At 47.3% G+C, this 25,187-nt stretch overlaps 1 protein-coding gene and 1 long non-coding RNA gene across 3 annotated transcripts in view; one reads left to right on the plus strand and one right to left on the minus strand.

Moving 5' to 3' along the window:
• The window catches only part of LOC138915314 (transmembrane protein 132E-like), a 40,559-nt gene extending 34,959 nt beyond the window's left edge, over nt 1-5,600 (minus strand). For both annotated transcript variants that reach the window (XR_011421117.1, XM_070221190.1), the window contains exons 1-2: nt 5,484-5,600; nt 2,801-2,966 (exon numbers count right to left, since the gene is read on the minus strand). Coding sequence is in view for 1 of the 2 variants with exons in the window: in XM_070221190.1 (XP_070077291.1) it covers nt 2,801-2,902 (102 nt within the window). In the remaining variant the exon portion in view is untranslated. The remainder of the gene's footprint in view (nt 1-2,800; nt 2,967-5,483) is intronic.
• A 10,549-nt stretch (nt 5,601-16,149) lies between these two features.
• On the plus strand, nt 16,150-19,574 carry LOC138925357 (uncharacterized). The gene is made up of 3 exons (XR_011441392.1): nt 16,150-16,441; nt 18,503-19,275; nt 19,390-19,574. It is a non-coding gene; the product is annotated as an uncharacterized lncRNA (long non-coding RNA).
• Nucleotides 19,575-25,187: the final 5,613 nt, after the last annotated feature.

A 25,187-nucleotide genomic window follows, 5' to 3' on the forward strand; every position in this document is an offset into this window, starting at 1 on the left:
TCCACCTGCGTTCTCACATCAATCCTTTTGTATGCCTGTATTTTTCTTGTGCACCAGGAAATGGCATAACCTCAGAACCCTGTTAAGTGAACATTGTAGCAAAGGTTTGCTGAATGTGTTGCTGGTCCACGAGCTGCCTTATGAGCTGTGGGCGGTGGACAGGTTAGCAGTGCAGCGGTCCACCACCTGGAAACTGCATACAGCTGCGTTTACCAAGTGCGCAGGTGTAATATCACTGGCCAGCAAAGGTAGTTATTGCTGGTTATTTGCACAGTCTGTTCACTGGATGACTTGGGGGCAGGGAGGAAAGAAATGAACGTGTTCATAGCAGAGGAGTTTCAGTACAGCGAATAGAATGAATCAAGTTGCTGGCCCAGCAGCCTGAACGCCTGAAGTAAATTTATAGATTAAAAGCCACATAAAAACCACACTGCCCCGCCCCCAGGCTGTCCTCTGCTCTCCACCCTTGATTTCTTCCCCTCAGTCCTGTCTGGGCTTTCTTGCTTCTTGGGCGGGGGGGTGGGGGTGGGGGGGGTGGGGGGGCAGTTTTGTGTATGTCGTGCATACTGCCTTTCTGTCACATTAGGGGGCTGATCTTTACTTAGGGAGGCTGTCTTGAGGGCACACTGAATTGGATATGGTCTTAATTACCCTTTGCTATAACTGGCAAGACTGATGGTTGAGTGGTAAGATGTGTCACAGTGCCTCGCTTGGTTCTGCAATGTCTGCAAGTTATTAGAGCTATTTAATACAATGAGACCAGAATAGGTAGTCTTTCTTTTTAACTTATTTAATTTTTAATCTGCTCTTTTGGCTGTCTCCAAATCCCGTAAACTGCTGAAAGGTAGTCTTTCTGGGAGATTCTGCCTACTGTTCTTAGAGTAGAAATAGAGTGACCACCTGACCCGGCAATCCCACTTATTTATTTTTTATTCCAAAGAATTGAAAGCAGGGTCTCAAAGAGATATATGTGCATCCGTGTCCACAGCAGCATTATTCACAGCAGCTAAAACATGGAAGCAACCCAAGTGTCCAGTGTCCACTGATGGATGAATGGATAAGCAAAATGTGGTATATACATACAGTGGAATACTATTCATCCTTATAAAAGAAAGAAATTCTGACATGTACCATAATGTGTGTAAATCTTGCAGCCATTCTGCTGAGTGACATAAGCTAATCACAAAAAGACAAACACTGTATGATTGCACTTGTATGAGGTACTTAGAAAGCTCGTTGCGGGGGGCTGGAGGGAGGAGGGAGTTATTGTCTAACAGATACAGAGCTTCAGTTTTACAAAATGAAAATAGCTATGGAGATGGAAGGCGGTGGTGATTGCACAATATTAAAAATATATTTAATACCACTGAATTGTACGCTTAGAATGTTCAAGATGATAGATTTTGTGTTTTGTGTATTTTACTACAATAAAAAAAAATTGGAAAAAAGAGAGAGAGAGAAGCCGAGGAGCATATTGACATGCTGAGTATCATTTCAGTAGGAAATCGGATGATGTTCTTGTAACTTTCACTTGATCTGGTGGTCTTCAATACTCCTCAGCTGGACAGAAATGCAATGGAAGAAATTTTTATAGGCTTCTGAAATCCCAAAGTGTAAATCACCCGAGTGAAGGGCTTTCCTTCAGGAAACGTGCATCCCCCCGAATCCAATTAATTAAAACCCAATGATTCCATCACATCCCGTATTGGCCCATTGTATTCATTACAACAGCCTCAAAAGCTTTCTGAGAGGCCAATTACTCTAAAGTAATTAGGTCTTAAGTCAACCATAGTTAAAAGGATTGTGTGCGTGTGATTTCTCTAACTTCTTTGCTAATTACATCCATGCAAGTACTCCTGGAGTTCTTTTCCTGGAAACGTGCTCTCATCTATAATGCATTGATTATGATATTGTTTTGTCTGGCTGAGCAACCATCAGCTAGAATCATGAGTGAGAAAATGGTAAACTGCATTAAAAAAAAATTATGTTTCTCTTTTGTCTTGAGAAACCTGCTCATGTCCGGTGCGAGAATGCAAGAATAAGATGGCTCAGGATAGGAAACGGCCACAATGTTCATTACAGGAGCAGCTATTTCTCTAGGTTCCAGGAAAGGGAAGATGGGTCCGTATGGGTTCAGGCACCAATGTTTATGCACTAGCCCAGTGCTCAGCTCACATCAACAGAACTTGGAAAGCTCATTAGCAAACGATCCAATAGTGCATTCTAATGGAGAAGAATGAAGTCCAGGTAGAGATGAAATCTGGGCGTGAGCACCAGGTCAGCCCTGTGGGGGGCGGAGACCAGTAATTGGCCTAAAACAATAGAATGAGAAGTGACACTGGGGCCCACTCGACTCTTCCCACATGGCACTAATGAGGGGCCCTGTGACAATATGATGGCCATTATGAGAGACTGACCTTTAACATCAATATCAGGCCCCATCCGCCACCACCCAGGAGAGTCAGGAGACTGCTGGGAACAAAGCCTGCAGGCTGGGGTTTGCAGTATCCAACAAAGACTGAATTTCCACTTCAGCTTTGAACCTGCGAGATCAGCGCCTGCAAAGACAGTTTCTTTGAAAATTTTGTTTAGTCCTAAGGTGACCATTTGTCCCCTCTCTCTGATCCAAGTTGGCCAACTCATCTTAATGAGACATGCTGGGAGCCTGAGAACCAAGATTTCTGAACCCAGAATCAAGACCTCTGGGTGGGGTTTTTTGATTTAGGTTGATTTTAACCAATTTAGTATCCGTTTTCCTTTCTTCTGATAGTGGCATGCCAATTTTGCTTTGACAGCTTACCCAGTCTTCACGTTTAGTCCATGTGGTTCCAAGAAGTCTTGATGCCATCAGTAGTTCCAGGGGTTGGCATGCGACCTGGCCAGGCCAATTAGCATAACCCATTCCATTGGTTACAGTGATTGGTTCAGAAATGGTCACATGACTCAGGCTGGGCCAATGACATCACCTGGAAAGAGAAGCTCTCCTTCTGTGAACATTGCACACATGATGGGACAAAAGCCTAGAGCTGCTGAGGGCCCCTTTGTCACCCCATGGAGTTTAACAAAGCCAACCCAAAGCTGAAAGACAGAGAAACAGATTCCTGATATTATTATAGCACCTAGATCCAGCTATGCCTGATGTCAGCTGTCCTCTTGGACTTTTATTACTAGGTGACCAAATTTATTTTCTTTGTGGATTATACCAGTTTGAGCTGGGTTTCTGTTGCTTGAGGAGAGAATTAAGTACTATTTCAAGGAGGTTAAGGACCAGGAGACCAGGATATTTTTAGTCAAACCACCTCATGCACACAATAAGGGAAAAATGAATTAAAAAATCTAGTCAAAGAGGCTCTTTTAGAAGAGATTGGAACAGGGCTGGGCCTTGAGGGGTGAGTGAGGATCAGAAGGGCAGAAAGAGGAGAACCAGCTGGAGACAAGAACAACAGAGAGAGAAAGGAGGGATCGAGGCATGAGGAAGGGGCAGGGGAGCAGCTTTCCTAGCTGGAAGGTGAGGACACCAGTGGGCTACAGAAGAAGAAAGGCCAGTGTGCGCAGAGCCTGCAAGGAAAGGCACATTGGAGGGATGGAATGTTCTGGAACTAGAGATGAAGGTCGAACGACATTGTGACCTACTTAAGGCCGCTGAACTGTTCGCTTTAAATTAGTTAATTTTATGTTATGCGAATTTCACCTCAACAAGCTGTTGAAAGAGAACTCAGAGCGCTCTACTCGATATGAACATTTTACTGAGCGATAAGCAGATTCTCTGTAAACCCAGAGACCAAACCCAGAGCTGGTACGAAGTTCCGAGGCGTGACATGCCAGGATGGCTTAGAAGATGATTATCTTCTACCACTTTGGGAAGATGACTTCAGCTTTGTTGATGATTATCAGAGGCATTTACAAGAAATAATCTAAGTTAGTTTTCGCTTATGTTCATGACATAAGCTAGATTTTGTTTTGCTCTCATGGCTTAAATGGTTCTGTCTGCTTGGTGGATTTTCAAGCCTGGCCTCCATTTCATTTTATTTTAACAAAATTATTCTTAAAAATCAGGGAAAATTAAAATAAAAGAGGCTGGAGAAGCCCCCCTGAGAGGGTCACAACTATGGAAAGTAGCAAGGGGACAGGATGAGGGTGGAGCATGAGGATGTGTGTGTTTCCAGGCCCGGGAGGGAGGGGGCAGCAACAGGGGAGGGCCAGGGGCATGGGTGGCTGTGGGACAGCGGAGGGGTTGGGGTGGCCGAGGGGTAGGAGCTGGGGCTGAGCAGCAGGCTCCAGGTCAGAGAAGGCAGGTCTGGACCTCAGGACATTATTATCATAATGACAATCCTGTAGAGAGACAGGAACAAACCCAAGAACCCACAGTCACACGCACCAGCTAAAGGAAAACTTCACAGCACGCTGGGGTCCCCTATGCCTTGAGGCTGATAAGACAGGTTGCACTTTAAAAGGAAGAAAAGAAAGTGGGGTGTACCCCCGTCTTAGTCAGCGCAGCTGCTACAACTGAAGGGGTTCAGAATGTGTTCGTGATTCTGCCCTGCCTCCACGCTCTGCCCCCGAGTCAGAGGACACAGGGAAATGCTGCGTTCACACGGATTAGGTGGTTGTCCTCTGTTTTGTTTTTTTAGTTTTGTTACCACACCAGGTTCCTTTTTGCCCACCGCCTGGAAAGCCAAACACCGAGATGACGAGATTGCAGCAGAGAGAGGGTTTACTCACCAGGCAGCCATGTGAGGAAGCAAGAGACTGAGGCTCAGATTTGCATTCCAGAAAATGGGGACTCAGGGATACTTATGGGGCAGGGGGGGCAAGCTGGTCTGAAATGTGGAGAGAGGTGATTGGAGGCGAGGAGAGGTGAGATAATTGCTGATCTGCGCAAGTGTAGTCAGACCCCATGCCTCTTCATAGGATGCATGTTCACAAAATGGCGGCGTTAGCATGATCTGGGGGTGGAGTTTTTAGCTCTTAACGTCAAAAGGTTGCCTATCAGACGCCTGCACGGGCCCAGTGGATGGGCTGTTGGTGTCAATCCACCTGAAGTGGACAAAGGGTTCTAATTCCTGAAAAACAGCTCAAACCCCCATGACCGTGGTGACCCAGGCTCCAGGAGATGTTAACTGTAGGAACCTAGTGGGGGTCAGAGAGCATATTGCCTGAACAGCACAGTCAACAATGGGCGGGGGAACAGCTAACGGCTATAATCAGTAATTGTGAAAAAGGAAAAAGACTGCAGTTCCTAGCTACTTAATCATCAACGGCTGACTGTTGGTTCTTTCAGTTTGCTCCCCTCAGTGTGGTTACAGTTTGCATTGGAAATACAGTTGGCTGCACCTGTTCATTTTATACTCTGTTTTATCACTTTAAACTCCTTTCCCATCCTTGCTGATTTATTTTTTCCTGCATCCAAAAGTCACAATTATTCAAGAAGGTGTACAGAGCGCCCCGCCCCTCCTCCCGTCCGCCCGCCCCTCCAGCCCCACCTTTTTCAGGGCAACAGCTTCATTTTCAGCTGCCTTATTTTCCTGTTATTTGTTTTTATAAACATAAGCAGATACATGGATGTCTTCTTATTTTCCCTTCTTTCTTACACAAAAGGTAGAATGTTTACCTAACAATATCTCCTGGAAACCATAGTTTGTGGAACTCGCCCTCTTTGTCGTTCACCTGGCGGGAGTCCCTTTGTGTGGTGGACAGTAGTTTATATACCACCGTCCCCTGTGCGGACAGCACCGGAGCCCGGCCCCAGTGTGGCCCCAGGGATCCCGCTCCTGGTATTTACGCTCTCGGGCAGCCCCTCCTGTGCTGTGCCAGGGTCATCGGTCTGTGCGGTCAACGCAAGAGGCAGAAATGAGGGTGCAAAGACCACAGCTTCCATCTTGGCCCCTCTCTTCCTTGACTGCTCTCTCTCTTGGGTCACCCACTCCGGGGAAAGACACCTGCCATGTTCCGAGGACACACAGGCCTCAAGGAACCTTTGTGGTGAGGAACTGAGGCCTGTCAATGACCGAGTGAGTGAGCCGGAAGGGGAACCTCCATCCCGGGTCAAGCTGGAGATGCAGGCCCAGCCGACAGCTGGACACAACCTCAGGAGAGACTCTAAGTCAGAACCATCCAGCTGAGCCATCCCGGGCCCAGGCCTGACCCCTAGAAACTGTGAGATAATAACCATTTGTTGTTTGAAGCTGTTAAGTATTGGTGTTACTTGTTACACAGTGATAGGTGGCGAAGGCAGACATTTAGGCAGTTTCCAATATTTTGCAAAAAAGCAATAAGGCTACTGGATAGCATTGTGCATTTGTATGATTCATACCGTTTCAAACATTTACCCATGATCCTGACCCAAAGAAGACATATGGATGCAACATATCAAGTACATGTACATACACATTTTAAAAAAAACCTTTCAAATAAATGGAAGTTGTTGCTGTTTATGGCATAAAATCTTACATTCATTTCATAGTGGAGAGAAACTGAATTTCACTGCAGACCAGGCAGAATGACCACGCAAAGATTTACAGCACAGGCAGGGCATGCACGAGGATGCTGTGGCCTACAGGTAAGATAATACAAATTACTGTATCCTAAAAAATGTAGAACATATTGTCTTTCATAACAAGAAGTCTGGAGATCGCATCCCGGGACTCAAGTATGTCATAAATACATGGAATAAAGACACTGGAGGGGACAAGAGAAAAATAGTAACAGTGGTTCTTTATACTTTGTGCTTTCCAGTTTTTCAACAATGACCTTGTATTGTTTCATTAATTATTTCTTTTTAATTTTGAGATTATTGTAAATTCACAAATAGTTGTAAGAAATAAAGCAGAGAGGTCCCATGTACCATTCATTGAGCTTCCTCCAATGGCACCATCTTGCATAAATATAGCATACTTCCCACAGCTGGGAAGTGGACACTGATATGACCCACTGACATAATTCATATCTGGCTAGTTTTACACACACTCACTTGCGTGTCTTTGAGTATTTCGTTCTACGCAATTGTTCCCCGTGTGTAACTCTGTGTAACCACCACCACATCCAAGAACACCTTCGTCGGCACAAGCATGCTCCTTTTTATGGAGATGCCACCTCCTTCCCAGCCTCCCCCACCCTCGCCTGTCCCTAACTCCTGGGGACCGCTAATCTGTTCTCCTCCCCTGTAATTTTGTCCTTTCAAGAATACTATATAAAAGGAACCATTCAGTGTGGAACACTTTGAGATTGAATTTTTTGATTCAGCATAATTTCTGGACATTCTTTTAAATGGATGTGTATATGGACAGCTTTCCCCTTTTTATTGCTGTGTAGTATTCCATGACGTGATGTACCACTGCTATATTTAACCACTCACCCATTGAAGGACATCTGATTTGGCTGTTACTCATAAAGCTGCTCTGAGTATCCACATACAGGATTTTGTGTGCACATAAGTGTTCATTTCCCTGGAGTAAATGACCAAGAGTGTCATTCCAGGTCACATGGTGCCTTGTATTACTTTTAGAATTGCACAAGTAAAATAAAGCAAAAACATTCCAAATACAAAGCACGCATAAAAGAGAGATATTATGCCAATAATTGGGAATATTTGATCTGATTACAGATCCTAAAATTTTACAGGCAAATGAAGGTAATTACCTAACTTCATCTTCAAAGAGTTGAGAGGATTTATAGCGAAGAAAAGATATTTCCCCAAACCAGCAAACACCATAAATAGAGGAAACTTTTCTCAATCGATGAAAAGAAATTCAATAAACTCCTACAGGGAGTGAAAATGCTTTCTATGAACCCTGCTCTTCCCAATTCAGCTCAATTTCACAGTGCACAATTCTCGTCTATTTTATTGTGACAAAGGCTCTAGAGGAAATAAATAGAATAAAAATAGCCATTATTAACAGGTAATAGATATTTCTCTTACAGTTTCAGTGGTATATTTAGCGTCAATGGCACTGTTCAAAAAGAAAAATGTGACTATCTTAGTGATAAACATACTTTAATTGCAAATGTTTCATTGTAAGTTGTTTCCACTCCAATTTAAGATAAATTCACTTCCTAGCTTAAGAAAGAACTGTTACCAAGAAAACAGAGCGGAAAAGTACCCACCGCCATGACTGCTGCCCAGCTCCCGAGCTCTCCTAGACCAGGACTCCAGTCCGTGCTCCCCTGCGGGGATGGGGATCCCAGAATGGCCGCTTAAGGGTCTTTCAGGGACGGCCAGGTAATCACAGAGGAGCCCCAGCCAGCGCCCCCTCCCCACCCTCAGGAAGTCCTCCGGCTCGGCTGGAGGTCACAGAGAAAGGGGTCACCCTACAGCCCCCCCATCCCTGCACAAAGAAAGAAAGTTCACAGCCACGGAACCCTCAGAAATGCTTCCCTGACAGACCTGAACATCACCACCAGCCCGCCCTCCCCCACAGCTGGACAGCGGGGGCTGCTCCTGGACCGCAGGCGCCGTCCTCCACCGCACACCCGGGTCTCCTGCCGCGGTGACTCAAAGGACAACCAAGAGAAGCCCGCGCTCCACCCTGGAGGAGAAAATCAATAGAAGCAGCCGAGAGAGCATCACCCGAGGCAGACGCAGCCCCCTGAAATGCTGCAGAGACGCCTAGTTCCCACCACGACCTCCCAGCAGGAAAGGCCCCCGCGATTTGAGGTGCTGACAGCATGTACGAGAAGCACGATTATAAATGAAAATCTGGATGTGCCCTGGAAAGGGAGGAACTGGAGAGACACACCCAACACTTGGCCTTTGCCTACATTTAGGCAAACTGCAAAGTTTAGAGCCTACAGCCAAGTGTAGGGGGCACACACCCCTCCACACTACCACCCTCACTTACTTTCTTTCCTTTTTTTTTTTGGTGAGGAAGATTGGCCCTGAGCTAACATCTGTTGCCAATCTTCCTCTTTTTTTTCCTCCCCAAAACCCCAGTACACAGTTGTATATTCTAATTGTAGGTCCTTCTAGTTGTGCCATGTGGGACGCTGCCACAGCATGGTGCTAGGTCAGTGCCCAGGATCTGAACTGGTGAACCCCAGGCTGTCAAAGCAAAGTGCAAAAGCTTACCCACTTGGCCACAGGGACAGCCCCCCATCCTCACTTCTGATACCAACCACGTGTTCGAGGGTCCCCCAAACCATTCTCAGATTCAGCAATGTGCTTGAAGGGCTCACAGAGTTCACTGCAGCTCCTCTCCTTGTGGTCGTGGTTTATTAAAGGGAAGGGAATCAGATCAAAATCAGGCAGAGGGGAGATGCAGGGGACGCTGGAGGGTCCCAGACGAGCTCGTTGTCCTCTCCTGTGGAGTCCGGACACGTTGCCCTCCCACTATCAGCGCGTGACAATACATAGGAGTACTGCCACCCAGGGAAGCTCTCGAGCCTCAGAGTTCATGTTTTACTGGGGCTCCATCCTGGAGGCATGAGTCATTGAACTCAGACTCCAGTCAACCGATGACACTGTGTGACCCAAAGGCCAACCCTGAGTCCCTGGGCTGGTCTTTCTGGCATGGGTAGCCCCCATTCTAGAATCAATGGGTGTAGCTGGCCCCACTCTAAGAGCCAGTGTGGCCAGTCATTGCCCCAAAAGAAGATACTCCTGATAACTGGGCATGACGCAGATTACCTCCCAGAAGCAGAGGGCAAAGGTCAGACCTCTCTCTGGGCAAGGTTAAGTGACCGAATTTCTTACTACACAACCCGCTCGTTCATAACCTGTAGGGACTGACTAGTGTCTAAGAACTGCCAAAAGACGACCAGAGGCCCACCCTGACCCCCAGATCTCCTTCATTCAGCTCACTCACCATTGGTCGAAACTTAATCGTAGATGTCACGGGAAGATACATATTTCTGTTTGTCAGAAACTCCACTCTGTTCACAGGACAGACCATGATCTTACACAGGATGATCAGAAGGGGCCTCAGAGAAACAGCTCCGGTGGTCTCGGCTTGGGTGTCGCAGGCCCCCATCCGACACTTGGTCCTCCCTCCCCCCCAGAACTGCTTCAGCCTCTCTGAGGAGATTCTCACGGAGGGCCGACTCTGCTGTGGTCTGGGCTCTGACAAAGCAATTACTTTATTTTGTTGTTGCCTTTGAAGCAGGTAAAATTATAATGAAAAGGGGTTTCTGGGAAGAAAAACAAAATACAGCATGAAAATATCCTTGAGGATCTATTTTCATTCACCTAATAGTGTGCTTTCAGTTTTAAAAAATCCATTTTGCCCTCATGGTTGAGGAAGAAATTTAAAAGAAGCAAACAACACTGCGCTTGGGTTCAATTCTTCAGAGTGGATTTCTGCAGAGGGAAGAAACCGTTTAGGAGAACAATGTTTAACAGGCTAGACTGCTCTTTATATTTTATTTCCCACGGTGAGCCTGCAAAGAAATTCTCATTTTACAGAAGAGGTTCAGAGAGAGTCTGTCACCCGACTAAAGTCACACAGCTGAGCAGAGAAGGAGGAGCCACCACGGACCCCAGCTCTCTGCCTTCACACCCAGGTTACACCTGCCTCTGAAAAAGCCCCTTTTCCCAGGATCTGAGAGCGTCTCTCCAGAGCGCACTCAGCGGCTTCCACACGGCCCAGTGGTGGGTGGGGTGTGCAAGGGTGTGAGGGCGTCTCAAATGCCCGAAGGGCCGGCAGACACCCTCAGGGAGTGAGACCACCGCTGGTGTGACGCACTAGCATGGGTCACAAAAGCCACACTTGGCTTATTTGCATTTAGAAAGAAACCCTGTTAAATCTAAGCCTTTTTACCGGGTCATTACGTTTTTCATCATACATCTTCTCTGTGAAATTTATCACCGTGGTACTAAGGACTATTCCTAATAGGTGTTTTAAATTGGTTCTTACAACATGGAAACCTTTCGTCTGCATATTAATCATATGGGAATATTCTTCTTTGTTACAAAGAAATGTGCTTTCTCATTTATCCTGAAACTCACCACTCTCTTGGTCTGTCTTCCCCCCACTGCTGATCCAGGTGTGGATAACAAAGATATTAATTTAGGCAATATTTACAGGTCACTTACTCAGCGCCAGACACTGTTGGAAGCACTTTGCATAGGAAAAGTTTCATCCCCATGACAGCCCTGTTGGGTAGTGTGATGCACTGATAATGACTCCCAAAGCCATTCCGTACCCTAATCCCAAGACCCTGCAAATGTGACCTTCTCCAGAAACAAAATCTTTGCCGATTTAATCAAATTAAGGATCTTGAGGTGAGGAGGTAACACTGAATTATCCAGTGGGCCCTGCAGTGGACCAAATGGTGACTTTCCAAAAGATATATCCACTTGGAACCAATGAATGTGACCTCATTTGGAAAACGAGTCTTTGCAGACGTAGGTAAGTGAAGGATCTTAAGATGCACTCATCCTGGATTAGCCAAGTGGGCCCTAAATCCTATAACAAGTGTCCTTAAAGAAGAGGAGAAGACACAGAGATGAGAGAGGGCAAGGCCATGTGGACATGAAGGCAGAGACTGGAGCAATGCTGCCACAGCCACAGAATGCCAGGAGCCGCCAGAAGCTGGGAAAGGCAAGGGAAGAGTCCTGCAGGCAGGGCTGCTTTCCTTCGGGGCCTCTCTTGTTGGCTTGTTGACGGCTGTCTTTTCCGTGTCTTCACAGCGTCTTCCCTTGGTGTGCATCTGGGTCTGCACTTCTTCGTCTTTTAAAGGTACTGGTCACATTGGATTAGGAACCATTCACACGACCTCATCTTACCTTAATTACTCATTTAAAGTCCCTGTCTCCAAATAAAGACCCATTCTGGGGTCCTAGGGGTTAGGACTTGAGTATATGTATTTGGGAAGGACACCAGTCAGCCCATGACAGTTAACTCGCCACGGTTCCTATGTTTCAGCAGTGGAGGAGACCTGGCATGCTCTGGAAAGCAATGGCTTTTCTCTGCTTTGCCCTTTTAATTCCCTCCACTAACTGGAAAATAACAGTTTGCTGCAATGAGTCACTCAGAGTCAAAGTACACCAAATCCATCACCACTGTTTTTGTTTTTTGCAAATGATTAAATATTACTTTCTTTCCGTTTACAGCATAATCTAAGTGACAGCCGATCCATCAGCTTATCTGCTGATGTTTAACTGCAGCATTTTGCATTCATTATTCCCTACTTAGATCATTCTTTTAAAAAGAGGAACAACTTAATTCTGCCTCTTGACAGCAGAGAAATTAAATGGTGAGCCATAAAGATGAGTGCTTCTCTGGAAAACAAGACACCAACTGCAGATCTATAAAACCAAGCCAGATGTATGTCACCCCAAAATAAGATATACAAGCACTACCTTCTGGAAAATCCTCTCATTTCAGAAAGTAAAGAAACCTCTGACCTCAAATGCAACTTGCCTATTGGTGCAAATATTCTGGAGAGCAATTTGGCAACACAGAAACTTAAAGATACACATACCCAAGGATGCAAGGATTCTCCTGCTGTGTACAGACTGTAAAGGTTGGGCATACATTTTTAAATAGATTTTGCATGGCAACCCAGCACACACACATATGCGTGCACACACACGAATCTTTGTATTCACGTGGATGGACAGCAATATGAACTTACAGAGCTCTTTCCGGACTAGATTAACACTCCTTCTCGCTGTGAAAATACAGCCCCCAGACCTGGCCTGCCTGGACATCCCACTGAAGATGCCATGGATCCACTCCATCAATGACACCAGGCTGATCGGACAGAACAAGTAACCAGGTGGCTAGTGCACTAGAGGCATTGGAAGGACAGGTGCTCCGGCGGGCAGGAAGCTTCGGGGACTCTAACTTCAGTGGTCACAGCCTTGCAGGGTATCCTCTCTGACGTGAACAGCAAGCCACCTCATCCCATACCACAGTGAGGGAAGCACAGTGCCTGGTGGGCCTCTTTGGGGTCCAGAGGGAACACCTTTCACTCCCAGGAGTATTACTCCAGCCCATCCACCACGTGACTGCAAGGCTGCTGGATTTGGGTGGGTAAAGGGCACTGCAGTCAGTCCAGGGGTTGGTGCAATCAAACGTAATGTTTGGGCCAAACCATCAGGCAGACTCCACGGTGTTGAGGTGTCCATGGGGAGAAAGGGACGGCGTGAAGCTGATGGAAGTCCCAGTGGGAGAGTCACAGGACAGGCTCTTGGAATCCTAGAGCAAGTCTGGGCCACCCCAAGCAGCACACTCTACCTTTTTAAATAAGAAACAGCTCTCGCTGTGCCCTGGGTGAGATAAAACTCTTAATCACAGGGAAACAAGAGCCACGTCGGGAAAGTCCCAATGGCTGGATTCCGTCAGAACTGCCAAGTTTTAGTCACAAGGGCCCAGCAGCAGTCCTGTATAAGAAGTGAAAGGTCCATCTGGGGCTGAGTTTGAGCATGATGGGAGGGCAGTGAAAAGTGGCCAGAGCATGTGACCCCACCCTCAGGTGACCCAGCATCAAGTCAGTGCCCCACCCCAGCCTGCTCCTCTGTGGGCTCCCACCAGAGTGGACAACAAGTGTCCTTGGAACGACAAGGGACGGCTGCCACCAGGGGTCCCTTGTGTCCTTCTCCCTCTGACATCACCAAGCAGGAGGGACTGAGAACACCCCTGATTCTTCCTCTCCCAGCCTGGTCCAGGACCCCAGCCCCACAGAGCTGGGAGAGGCCCGCGCTGCTGAAGCGAGCTCTTCAAAACGCTCTCCCAGCCCCAGGCTTGGCTCCTGTTCTTCTATTAGGGTCAGTCCTGGGGAAAAAAGGAATGGGTGTGCAGTCCTTCTGGATTTCTCTATCGCTTCTTCTCATTCGATCAATCTGTACTTTTCTTGTTTGTTTGTTTCAAAGCATTTGGGATCAGGATTCTCGGGGGGTTTTCTAGTAACCAGGGCCGATGGTGACACATGAAAAGGTCAAGCCGCCCTTCTGATATTCGACTGAGCCAGCTCGGGCTGAGCACAGAACCCGGAGCCCTGGGGTGAGGAGTGGGCCGAGGGGACTGCCAGCGCTGCCGGCGTGGTGGTGAGGTTGGGGGGGGGACGGCCCCTGACTGTCCATCTGTCCTTCTTACCTGTATTTGCTGGGAAGGTGACAGAATCCTGCCATCTGGGAGTTCAGACTCTCTCAGGGCCTCCGCGGGGTACTCATTTTTTTTGTTTGCTTGTTTCCGTGACAATACATGCACATTAAGAAAATAAACAGTACAGAAAGAACATGGAGTTAAAATAATTTTTCTCCTATCCCCATGTCCCAGTCCCTTCCCCGAGGATCCCGGTTAGCAGTTTCTGGTGTGATGTGTATGTACGCATACATATCAACTAGTTTTGCATCTTGATTTTCCCGTTTAAAAACGTAACTATAGATCTTTCTATAATAAACAGCAGGGGATTTTTAATCCTACACGTTCCCTGCTCCCAAGATAAGAGCGGGATGTGACCCGAAAGCTGGGGTTGGGGAGTGCTGACCACTGGCCCCACAGGGCCGCGGGAGGGTGGCAGGAGCCCTCTGCGCGTCTGAGTCCTTGCGGATCTGGGCAGAAGCCACTAGGGCTGCGACGCAGATCGTGGAGGAGGGGGTCGCCACGTTGAAGTTTCTCGGGCCAAGGAGAGGACGCCCCCGGAGGCGCCGCGTCCTGCCCTCTGCATCTTCCTTCTGCACCACCACTTCCATCCCGCGCTGTCTCCTGCTGCGCTCCTGGCGCTCCACGGGGTGGGGGCCCCAGACCAGGCCGGCGGGGCGGGGCCGGAGGGGAAGAGATGTGGCCAAGGGAGAAGGGGCGGTTCCGGAGGTGGAGTCGGGCAGGAGGTGGGGAGAGGCGTGTTGTCCGGAGGCCGAGGGGACCAGGAGCGGGAACTGGGCGGGGCACTGAGGGCGGTGCGGACCTCAGAGGACAGCGGGCCGGGGGTGGAGCTCAGGTGGGCTGGGTGGGGCTGGGGGCGGAGCTCAGCCTGTGATGGCGAGGCGGGAGCGAGGCGGGGCACAGGTGGGCTGGGAGGGGCCTGAGATGGGGCTGAGGCGGGGCACAGGTGGGCTGGGTGGGGCTTAGAAGAGATCCGCGCAGGGGGCGGGGCGGGACTGGGGCGGAGCTCAGGTGGGCCGGGTGGACCTGGAAGGGGTTGGGGCGGGGCTGGGGCGATCCCGTCTGAGGCGCCCGGACTGTTAACCCAGCCGAGTAATGGTGGCCGCTGGAGCGCCGGCGGTGGTGGATCAGGAGCCACCGCGGGGAGGATCGGCAGTACCGGACATCGGAGCCGCAGCCGGGGTGGCCCCGGGGCTTGGGGCAGCCCGCGGGGTGCCGGGGGGGACGCAGGATGCGCTCCGAGGACGCGGTCGGGGGCTGTACCCGGCGCCTCCGGGCAGAGGTAAGGCAGGAGTTCGTCTAGGGGACCTGGGGAGACGGCAGGGCGCACTGGGAGCGCCAGTGCGCAGCTCCTCCTGCCTGGATGGGCAGATACTCTTGGGAGTCGTGGGGCGTTTGGGGCGGTCTGACAGGTCCCGCGTGTCCTTGGTGCAGCCCCACAATTAATAAGGGGGCGTGGCTAAGGGAAAGGTTCCTTTGATCTGTCCACCTCCTGCCCCCAGGTCGGCCCAGCTGTAGTACTGGGGATAGAACTATCCCCGCTTCTTGTTCATCTTTGCCCCAAGCGTGGGGTCCCTGCCCGGCCCCCTGCTCAGTCAACCTGTGAGGATGGAAGATGGAGTGTATAACTGTGCGTCCATTCCTACACCTGTGGGGTCCCACTGCACCGCCCTTTTGCTTGAATTGTGGGGCTGGCGATCCAGCAGTAGGGAGCCCAGTCTTTTGCGTCCCTCTGCCTCTCACCATGGGGCCCAAGAGTGGATCTTGGCCCACGGAGAAAGGCACTTTCTCCTATCAGGAATCTGGGACCACCCCGCGGGCACCGGAAATTGGTTTCAAAGCAGTCTGGGGTGGCGGGTGGAGAATGTGGGGCTCGGAGGGGCTGGCGCCTGTCTGGGAGAGGTGGGTTCGAGTCTCCGGAACAGAACTGGGCTTCCTCCTCTCCAGCGCGGGAATGTACGGTCTCTCGGAGTGGAGGGAATTGGAGGGGCCCGTTGGCGCACAGCACAGCGCCTGGAGCGTTCCCGAGGAGGCCAGCTGGTATTATGACAATTGCTATTTTTATTGCGTGCACATGGGGTCCGGTTGGTCACGTGAACTGAGCGGCACCAGGGCCCGGGTGACCAGAGGATGGAGGGGAGGGATCAGCGTCTGGGTCCCAGGAGCAGTTGGCATAGGGCGCCCTTCCTCGCAGGACACAGGCCCTTGTCCGGGGTCTCGGGGTTCCGGTCAAGTGCAGAAAAAGGAAGAACGCCGCCTACGCTGAGTTGAAGGGGCTGTGGATCCGGGCTCCGAGCGCGCCGGGCCCTGGGCTTCAACTCCACCGCGGGCGCCCAGCGTCTCCTCTTGCTGCCCCTTCAGTCCAGGATGGGCTGAGTCTTGGAAGCCAAGAGCACGTGGTGAGAGCCACTTCTCTCCCCCGAGCCTTTCTGCCTCAGGCTCTTGAAGCTGGCCTGTAACCGCATCCGAAGGACAGTTGCTAAGTGACATTAAAAAGTTTTGCTTTCCCAAAGTCACTAGGCATAGCCAGGAATTCCCTGGAAATCCCCCTTCTTTGAAGTGCCACATTTCCATACAGCCCCACTACACCTAGTTTTTCACAAACATTTTATCTACTCTTTTAAAATAGTGCCCCTTTCTCCCTGGAACTCCAGGTATGCAGGAGTGGGCTGGGGAGGAGGGGACAGATTTCTTTTCTGTCAACTTGAAAAGGCAAAGCAGATCTCCAGGATCAGTGTGCAGAAGGAAGCCGAAGCCGGGGGAGGGAACAGTGAAAGACTCTGAGCCATGTTAGATGGGCTGGTCCTGAGGGCTGAGAGAGGAAGGCTGGGAACACCTCCTTGGGAGGAGCTGTTCAGACAGGGCAGGGCCCATGACAATGGAATAAGCTTGCTGTGTTGGGAGCAGCAAGAAGGACAGGCGGCTGGAGCAGAGGAAGGAAGAGAAGAGTGAGGGGAAGTGGGATCAGGGAGGGGGAACCCATGCAGCCCCTGATGGGCATGTGGCTGAGGCTGGAGTTCTCCAGTATCTATTCCGCCTTACCTTCCTCATGCATAGAAATCCTGATGTTTAGCTGAGCAGAATAATGACTATATTTTCTAACATTTTTTCCCTTTCACGTATGTATGGCTTTTTGACTAACTTATGATATGTCAGTGGTCATGGTGCTTGAAATTTCCCTTAAGTGCTTTTAATGGGAGGAGGTATGCCTTCCTATTTTCTGACAGCTAGAACATGGATATAATGGCTGGAGCCCCAGCATCTATCTTGGACCATGAGGTGACCTTAGGAATGGAAGCTTTGCACAGTGGAGCAACAAGAGAAGAGTGCCTGGGCCTCTGATACTAGCCCTGGGCTAATAACCTTTAGATTTCACTATCTTGAGAGAGAAATAAACTTCTCTCTTGTTTAAGGCCCTGCATTTTGGGGTCCTCGTGTGACTCACAGCTGAGCATAATCCTGTTTGATATACCAAGGAAAGAACTTCAAATTTTATTCTTACCTAGAGGGAGTGTTCAGAGGGTTTTAAGCCAAGGAGTGACATGATTTGTTTCAGGGTTTTAAAGGCTCACCTTGGCTACTAAGAGAGATGAGGCACCAAGTCTCCAAGACTATATGTAGGGCTGTCAGTGGAGGATTCTGACAGTTATCCAGGTGGAAGATGACAGCTGGACTAGATGATGGTGGAAGTGCTGTAGATGCTGATAAATGTCGTATCTGTGCTGTGCTATCATAATGTGCTGCGTATTTTCCGTTCAGCAAATATATGGATCTTTTGAAGAAAATAAGCTTTATGGAGAGGTAATTAAATGCATTAAAGCATACCCATTTCAATGTATAGTTTGATGTATTTTGACAAATATATATATACCTATGTACCTACCATCACAGTCGAGATGCAGAATATTGCCATCACCCCCAAAATTTCCCTCTTTCTCCTTCTTAATCAATACGCCCACGAACTGGAGACTCAGGCACACACTCCTTTTCTCTCTGTCACTGCAAGCTGGATTTGTCCTTTCTAGAAGATCACGCAGCACGTGTGTCTGACTTCTTTCCATCAGCAAGTGTTTGTGGGGTTCCTGCCTGTGGTTACGTGGCTCTGTAGTAATAGGAGTAATAATACTCCTTTTTATTGCTGAGAAGCGTCTTATTGCTGGTAATAGATACCCCTCCCCCCACCCCCGTTTCTCTCTCACCGGTTGATCACGTTTGCATGGTTTCCAGGTTTGCGCTGTTATGAACAAAGCTGCTATACACATTCATGTGCAATCTTCCTTTGCCGAGAGCAGATGTGTTGGGTCATATAATAAGTATAGGTTTAAGTTTTCCAGGAACTACCAAGCTTTTCTGCAAGTCGTTGTACCGTTTTATGACTAATGATCCAGGAGAGCTCAAGCTGCTCCTCATTCTCAGCAACTCTTATTATCAGTCTTTTTAATTCTGTCCTTTGCTTACAGAATCCTGATTTTGTCCCCACCACTGACATGCCTAGCAAAAAAATCACATTTCCAGCAGAGAGTACGGCGGCATGACAAGATCTGAGATGCAAGCAGAGGCTCTTGGCTGGTTCTTCTGGGGAAGCCTTTAAACTGGGTGGGGTTTCCGCTCTCCAAGATGGCAGCACAGGAGAGAGATTCCCCCTGGAGAGGCTGTCCCTCAACCACACAGCATGTGAGGGGGCCCCCGGCTCTGAGATGGGCTTCCCACCATCCTGATGGTTTGTGGCACTGTGTAAACAGCTCAGGCGTCTCCTGGGTTCTTTGTCTCCTCAGCTTCATGGTTCATCCTCAGAGTAAGTTTTCATCCCTTCAAGCTCGCTGTGGGGGTCTAGGAATTAATTCCTTTGTGGGAGAAAACCATTTTCGCCCAAAGCTTTTCTGTACTTGGATTTTGGTGGATCCTGTGTCCGCAGCCACAGGGCTTAGAGGCCCAAATGAGGCAGAGGTTCAGATTCCTTGGCTGATCTATCCAACCATGGAGAAGAGGGCACGAGAATTAGAAAGGGGACGTGGGAGCCCTGAGTCATGGCTTCTCAGAGGAGGCAAACTCTGAGTGAGAGAGGAAGGAATGAAAGTCCATTTAAATACACTGCAAATTATCATTCAAGCAAATAACACCTTAAACTCATTTGTAACTTGCCAGCACTCCAGAATGATAATTATCCTTGGATCTCGCAGAGTAATTTGTTGGCAGTTCCCAGAAGGAATGTGACATTTCAAACCAAATGGAGGTCAGAATTTATATTGCTCATTTGTAAACTGCTTGTTGACCTAACTCAGTTTCCAAGAGTCCCATTAGTGATTCTGTCTTTGTCTTTTTCTTCCTTTCCACTTTGGTGATACAGGGCCAAGGGGTCACCATCAACGTACAGAGACGCTCCTCCCCACAGCCTCATCTATCTGGGAGCCTTCACATAAGAAGTGCAGAAACTTCCTTTTTCTTAGATCAAGGGTCATAAAACTATAGCTGTGGGCCAAATCTGGCCCATTATCTGTTTTGTAAATAAATTTTTATTGGAAAACAGCCACACCTTTTCATTTATATCTTCTCTGGCTATGTTCCTGCTCCAACAGCAGAGCTATGTCATTGTGACAGAGCCTTAAAGTTCCCTTTTTCTTCTTCTTCAATCCTTAAAATACTTGAGTTCTACAATGTTAAGCACAAAGAAGGTGCTGATGAGTGCTTGTTTAATGAAAGAATCAGCGAGTGGGTGAGTGAGTGAGAGCATGAGGGATTGGCTAGGACTTCCTTTTCTAGTGGAAGTGTGCAGTGAGGACTGTGTTCGTGATGACCCCAACAAACCTTGTGTGGGATCATTTTCTGTCTGCTTTAAAAGCTCTCTCTCAATGAGTAAGAAGTGACTGAGGTTGAGTGGTCAAAACCTTCTAAGCAGATAGTGGTTGATCAAGATATTCAGGAACCTAGGTGATTCCAAACTCAACATTCCCAAACTCAACGCTCCATTACACCACTGAGAAAGGATTTCATGATGCAACTCTGTCATGCCATATGGGACTTTTGGAAATCTGCACACACTCAATGAACATTCCCTAAGCCTCAGTTGCAAATACATGGAGAGGGTGTGAGATTTGTGTATTACTTCCGATGATGTCAGCTGCCATTAGTAAAATACCACCCCAAAGTGGCTGAAATTATAGAAGTTATTATAATTCATAACAAGAAGAACAGAAATGTCTGGTTCCATATTTTGTTAATCCAGTGGCACACTATGTCATTCAGATGTTTGTTTTTCCTCTCCATGATACCCCAGGCACTGGTTGTCATTCTCCAGCTTGTTTCTCATGATCACAAGGTAGCTGCAGCTCTTCCAGACATCACAAACTCACCCAGCTATATCCAAAGGCAGGAAGAAGGATGTTTCTCCTCATGTATAGCTCTTTACCAGGGAGGAAAACCTTTCCACTAGCCCTGCCAGTAGTCTTCCCTTCAGATCCCATTGGTCCACAGTGGGTCCTGAATTCAGAGGAGTTTGGTAGGGTGAGTCTTTGACATTTTTAGGAGTTGTAGTTGGGAGCAAGTCCTGTTACCAAGGATGAAGTATGAGAGAATGCCTGCTGGATAGGTAGCCAAGTCATTCTCTCTCTCAAAGGTGGCATCTGTTTGATTCCGTTTTGCACTGGGGCCCTGTGTGTGTGTCCCCACTGGAGGACTTCCTCTTGGTTGCCAGGGTGCATTTGTCCACCTGATGCCGTTAGGTACTGTTCTAATGAAGACTAAGCCAAAAAGGAGACCTAGTTTCCTCCTGCATGTGGAGAAGTTCAGGGGTGGACTGGTACAGGGGTGTCTGGATCCAGATGCTCAAGCATAGCCTGCCTCTTGCCTTTCTTCTGGACTGGGATTATCTCTGTCAGGCTCATCCCTCCTGGTGGCAGGTTGGCCACCACTATCTCCCAGTGTCTATCTGGCTGACTGGTCACCTCAGGACCACAATGCTTTTCCCCGTCAGGTCCAGCACAAGTCCTGGGAGTGGTCATCACTGGCTTAGTTTGGGGTAACTTGGATCATGAACCCACCCAGAACCAACCACTGTAGCCAACCCTGGAAGCGGGGGGCAAATGGACCCCATCTGGGCTCAGAGAGCAGCAGAGAGGTGCCCATTGGAAAGATGCTTGGAAGACAGAAACAAGAGGTGGCCAGGCTGTCCCCACTGTCTTACCAATGCAGATTTTGTGCCTGAGGGGTCCAACTGTGATTTTCCAACTCTGCGCCCTTGGAAAATACTGCCTGGGTAACTGATCGTGGTATCTGTGGATTTTACATAGGGCATCTATTTTCTCAAACTATTTGATCAAGTAGTGATGTTTTCAAGCTCAAAGAACAACACAGATGGTGTTTATCACTTTCGCAAGAATAAATTTTGCATTCTTTTTGGAAGAGATAGGAAAGAGTGTATGAGAAAAAGTAATTATATAATCAGAGTTGCATAATTAAGAGAAGCTCCCACATTTCCTGCCTCCTTCTCCCTTCCTCTGTCACTTCCTTTTGCCATTTGTCCTTGCCTGCAGAGCAAGAAACGCGAAACGTTTGCGCTTGGATGACAGTGTGTGACTAGATAATATAACTGTAAAATCCAGTCTGTAATATTAATAAGTATTGCTTATTTCATCCCTTTTGTTGAATTATTCTATCAAATGAGATATTAAATGCAGGCTTATGGGATGTGTCTGATGGCTAACAAAGCGAATATATGAATATATTCCTAACAAAACATCCTGCAGAAGCTGTAATCTCTGAATTGTGACAACCTGGGCTGGAATCGTTTTAATAGAATATACCATACAGGCCGCCTGAAATACTGTGATAAGAATTTTAAAAGCTGTTAAATGCAAAGCCCCAGCACATTGGGTTAGAAAGGCAGAAAAAGTCTTAATGTAAAATATTTTGAGGCACACTTATTGTGAGGAAATGAAGATGAAAACCATGTGATTATAAAGGAGGAGAGAAGAGATTAGAAAAACAAAGCAAATTTGAAAGTGTTCTGACAGCTAATGCCAAGCCAGAGGTAAAGGAAGTCAGCTGACAGACTCCTTGCCTGGAAACTCAATGCATCCAGGTAGCTTGGCAGTGGGGTTATTGCTTAGATGAACGTTGTGTACCTGTTCCCTTGTGTACCTTTGAGGATACCTAGGAATGAAATTACTAGGTCAAAGTTTATGTGCATCTTCAGCTGACCCACAGAGGCACAGACCTGCGGGCTCAAAGCTGCTCTGGCTGATGTGAAGACCTGTGAGCATGGTAAGAGATGCTTACTATTCATGCTATCTGTTTGAGGGATCTTTTGTTATTCAGCAATGGCTAACTGATACACCCACTTTGATTGCTACTTCTCTTCAATCACCTTACCCTTCACTATATATACAAAATGTTTCAGAAACAGTTTATGTATTACCTCATAATATACTCTAGCTTTATGAGTATATTATTTAAGACTGCACATGACAGAAACCTGAGTAAAACTGGCTTAATGCACAGGGGAAATTCATTAACTCACATGACAGGAAATCCACATGGATCCAGGTGTTGAAATAATGCCATTAGGATCTCTTTTTGCTCATCTTTCTGAGTTTATTATTTATCCTTGCATTTGGAAGTTGAGCCCCTAGAAGCTCCAAGCTTCCATTCAGCCAGTTCAATATACTTAGCAAAAACAAAGCTTTTCTGTTTCAATAATTACTAGAAAGATGAGGTTTGGATTCACAGATCCAGTTGAGCCACGTGTCTCTCTCTGAACTGTGATGATAGGATGGGATGCATTGATTGTTTATCCTGGGTTTCAGGGCTACCCTTGGACCTGGCAGTGGCATTGCTCCCACTTCTGTCACATGGACTGAGAATGGGGAAGGGACAGTCTGCCGCAGGAGGTTAGTGTGCTGTTATCAGGAGAAAGTAAAGAGGATGCCAGGGTGGCTAAAACTGCAGATGTCTATCCACTTGAATCCTCACCTAAATCAGTAATGATAGGTTAGACTCTATAAACTAGTATCTTTAATCAACCATTTTAAATGCCCAAACAGATGTGCTATCATTTATTCTCTTATTCATTATTTATTTGATTTTTAAATATTGAGTACCTATCGTGGGTCAGGCCCTCCACTGAGTTAGGATGCATATTGCTGAACAATTCAGGTACGGTTCCTGTACTCAAGACATTATAACTCTAGTAGCAAAGGCAGTTTGCTTTTGTGCAATTATGATGAGAACACTTCTCCTTCAAGCCAGGGTGGAGTAATGTGGATGACTTTACCCTCTTCGTGAAACACTCAAAAACAAAATATATATGAAGCAATAGTTTTCAAGACACTTCATATCAGTCCCTTTGGCTGGTGACCCATGAGAAAAGAGAAACAGGTGAGGTGAGCCCTACAATTGCCCTGGCACGTTGCCTTGAGAGAGTTTCAAGACCTCAGCACAGGCAGGAGAAGCCAGGCAGAGACAGGTGGACTCCCTGAGTTGAAGAAATAGAGCTGGGAGTCAAGGAAGACTAAGGCAACTGCATTTCTTCAGAGCATAGGAGAGAAGGAAGAAGCCCAGAGAGAGGATTCCGGAGATCTGCTGGAGGTCCCCCTCCAGTTCGTAAGGGTAGTTATCAGGCAAAGATGTGAGAAAGCTACAAAGATGTGAGGCTGGAGAAAGAATGACCAGAAAGGCTTGGTGAGAACAGGGTGACACTCACACGGGACTGGGAGTAGTTCCTGTCCCACCAGCCAGCCTGGAAACCCCACAGTTCGTCGAGATTGAATCATGTGTGCAGGAGAGTCTGGGCCCAGTGCTGGTGACTCATTACATTGAGCACCGCTCTGTTCCTACCAAACAAATCAAAGGTGAGGTCTGAGAGGACCAAACTGTTTCCAAGGAACTTAATTGTGTCCCCCAAGAAACCTCAAGAATATTTATAGGAATATAAAAATATCCAGCATCCAATAAGGTAAAATACACAATGTCTAGTGTCCAGTGAAAAGTTACCGGGTATACAAAAAAGCAAGACAACACAACCCAGCATCAGAAAACACAATGCATCCATTCAAGCCGGAATTTATATGGATGTTGGAGTCAGCAGACGATGAGATTAAAGCAGTTATAACTGCATCCCGTATGTTCATCAGTTAATTAAAGACATGGAATATATAAAAAGTCTCCAGTCAGACTTCTAAAGATGAAAACAACAATGATTGAGAGGAAAAATAGACTGGATGGAGCTAATGGCAGAATAGATATTAGTCAACTTGAACACGTGGTGACAGAAACTAGCCAAAATAAAACAGAAAAATTGTATATGTGTAAAATGTTATATATATATAAATGAAAATTTACATGATCCTAGAGAACTTCCTGAGCACGAATACCACCGGTACAATTGTGCTTTCTTTCTCTGCACAAAAGGCTTGAGTAACTCACCATCAGCAGCTTGTGCACTTCAGACCGGGCTTCCCATGAAGGCGGCAATTCCTTTGAGAAGGTATCTACATCTTCTTGCCTAAGTCCCAATGTCCCTCGTTGGTGAACCAACTAGCTGGGATCTGGAGTGGAATTTGTGCTTCAGGATTGGATTTTTCTTCTGTAAAGCTAGCCGTTCTTCCTTGTGAATGTAATTTTAAACCTCGATGTCAGGAGTGTCATGCTCCACTCGCCTTAAAGAGAGTAAGTTAAGAATTTAGCCCTTTTGTATTGAGTATGGCAAAAAGTAGTTGAACTAGCATTAAGAGTTAAATAAAACTTCCATTTGATAACTTTTCCAATCCTATCCTGACCCAGAATAGTTAATTCATATCCTACTTGGGTAACAAGTGGGATTTTGTTAGAGGAAGAATATTTTTAAAATGTATATTCATAATCTGCCAATGTTCATGACGCTGGCAAGAGAGCTCACACTGTAGTCTGAGGTGCTGCATGCCCTCGTCAATATTATCATAATAGGAATAGATGCTAATGGGAGGTGTTCACAGTATGATGGGCATTTCAGAAGCCCATTTCCTCTCACTTTTTTAAGGTAAAGTCCCTTTTGATCGTTTGTAAATATCCCTTTCTTCCATCTGGGTACTTTCTGTATTTCTGATGTATGAAATCAGTGTTCCCTGTATGTAATTGTGATTGTCTAGTCTTGGGGAACCCATGACTGCATTC

Source organism: Equus caballus, chromosome 8 (assembly GCF_041296265.1).
Source record: "Equus caballus isolate H_3958 breed thoroughbred chromosome 8, TB-T2T, whole genome shotgun sequence".
NCBI classification, from domain to species: Eukaryota; Metazoa; Chordata; class Mammalia; order Perissodactyla; family Equidae; genus Equus; species Equus caballus.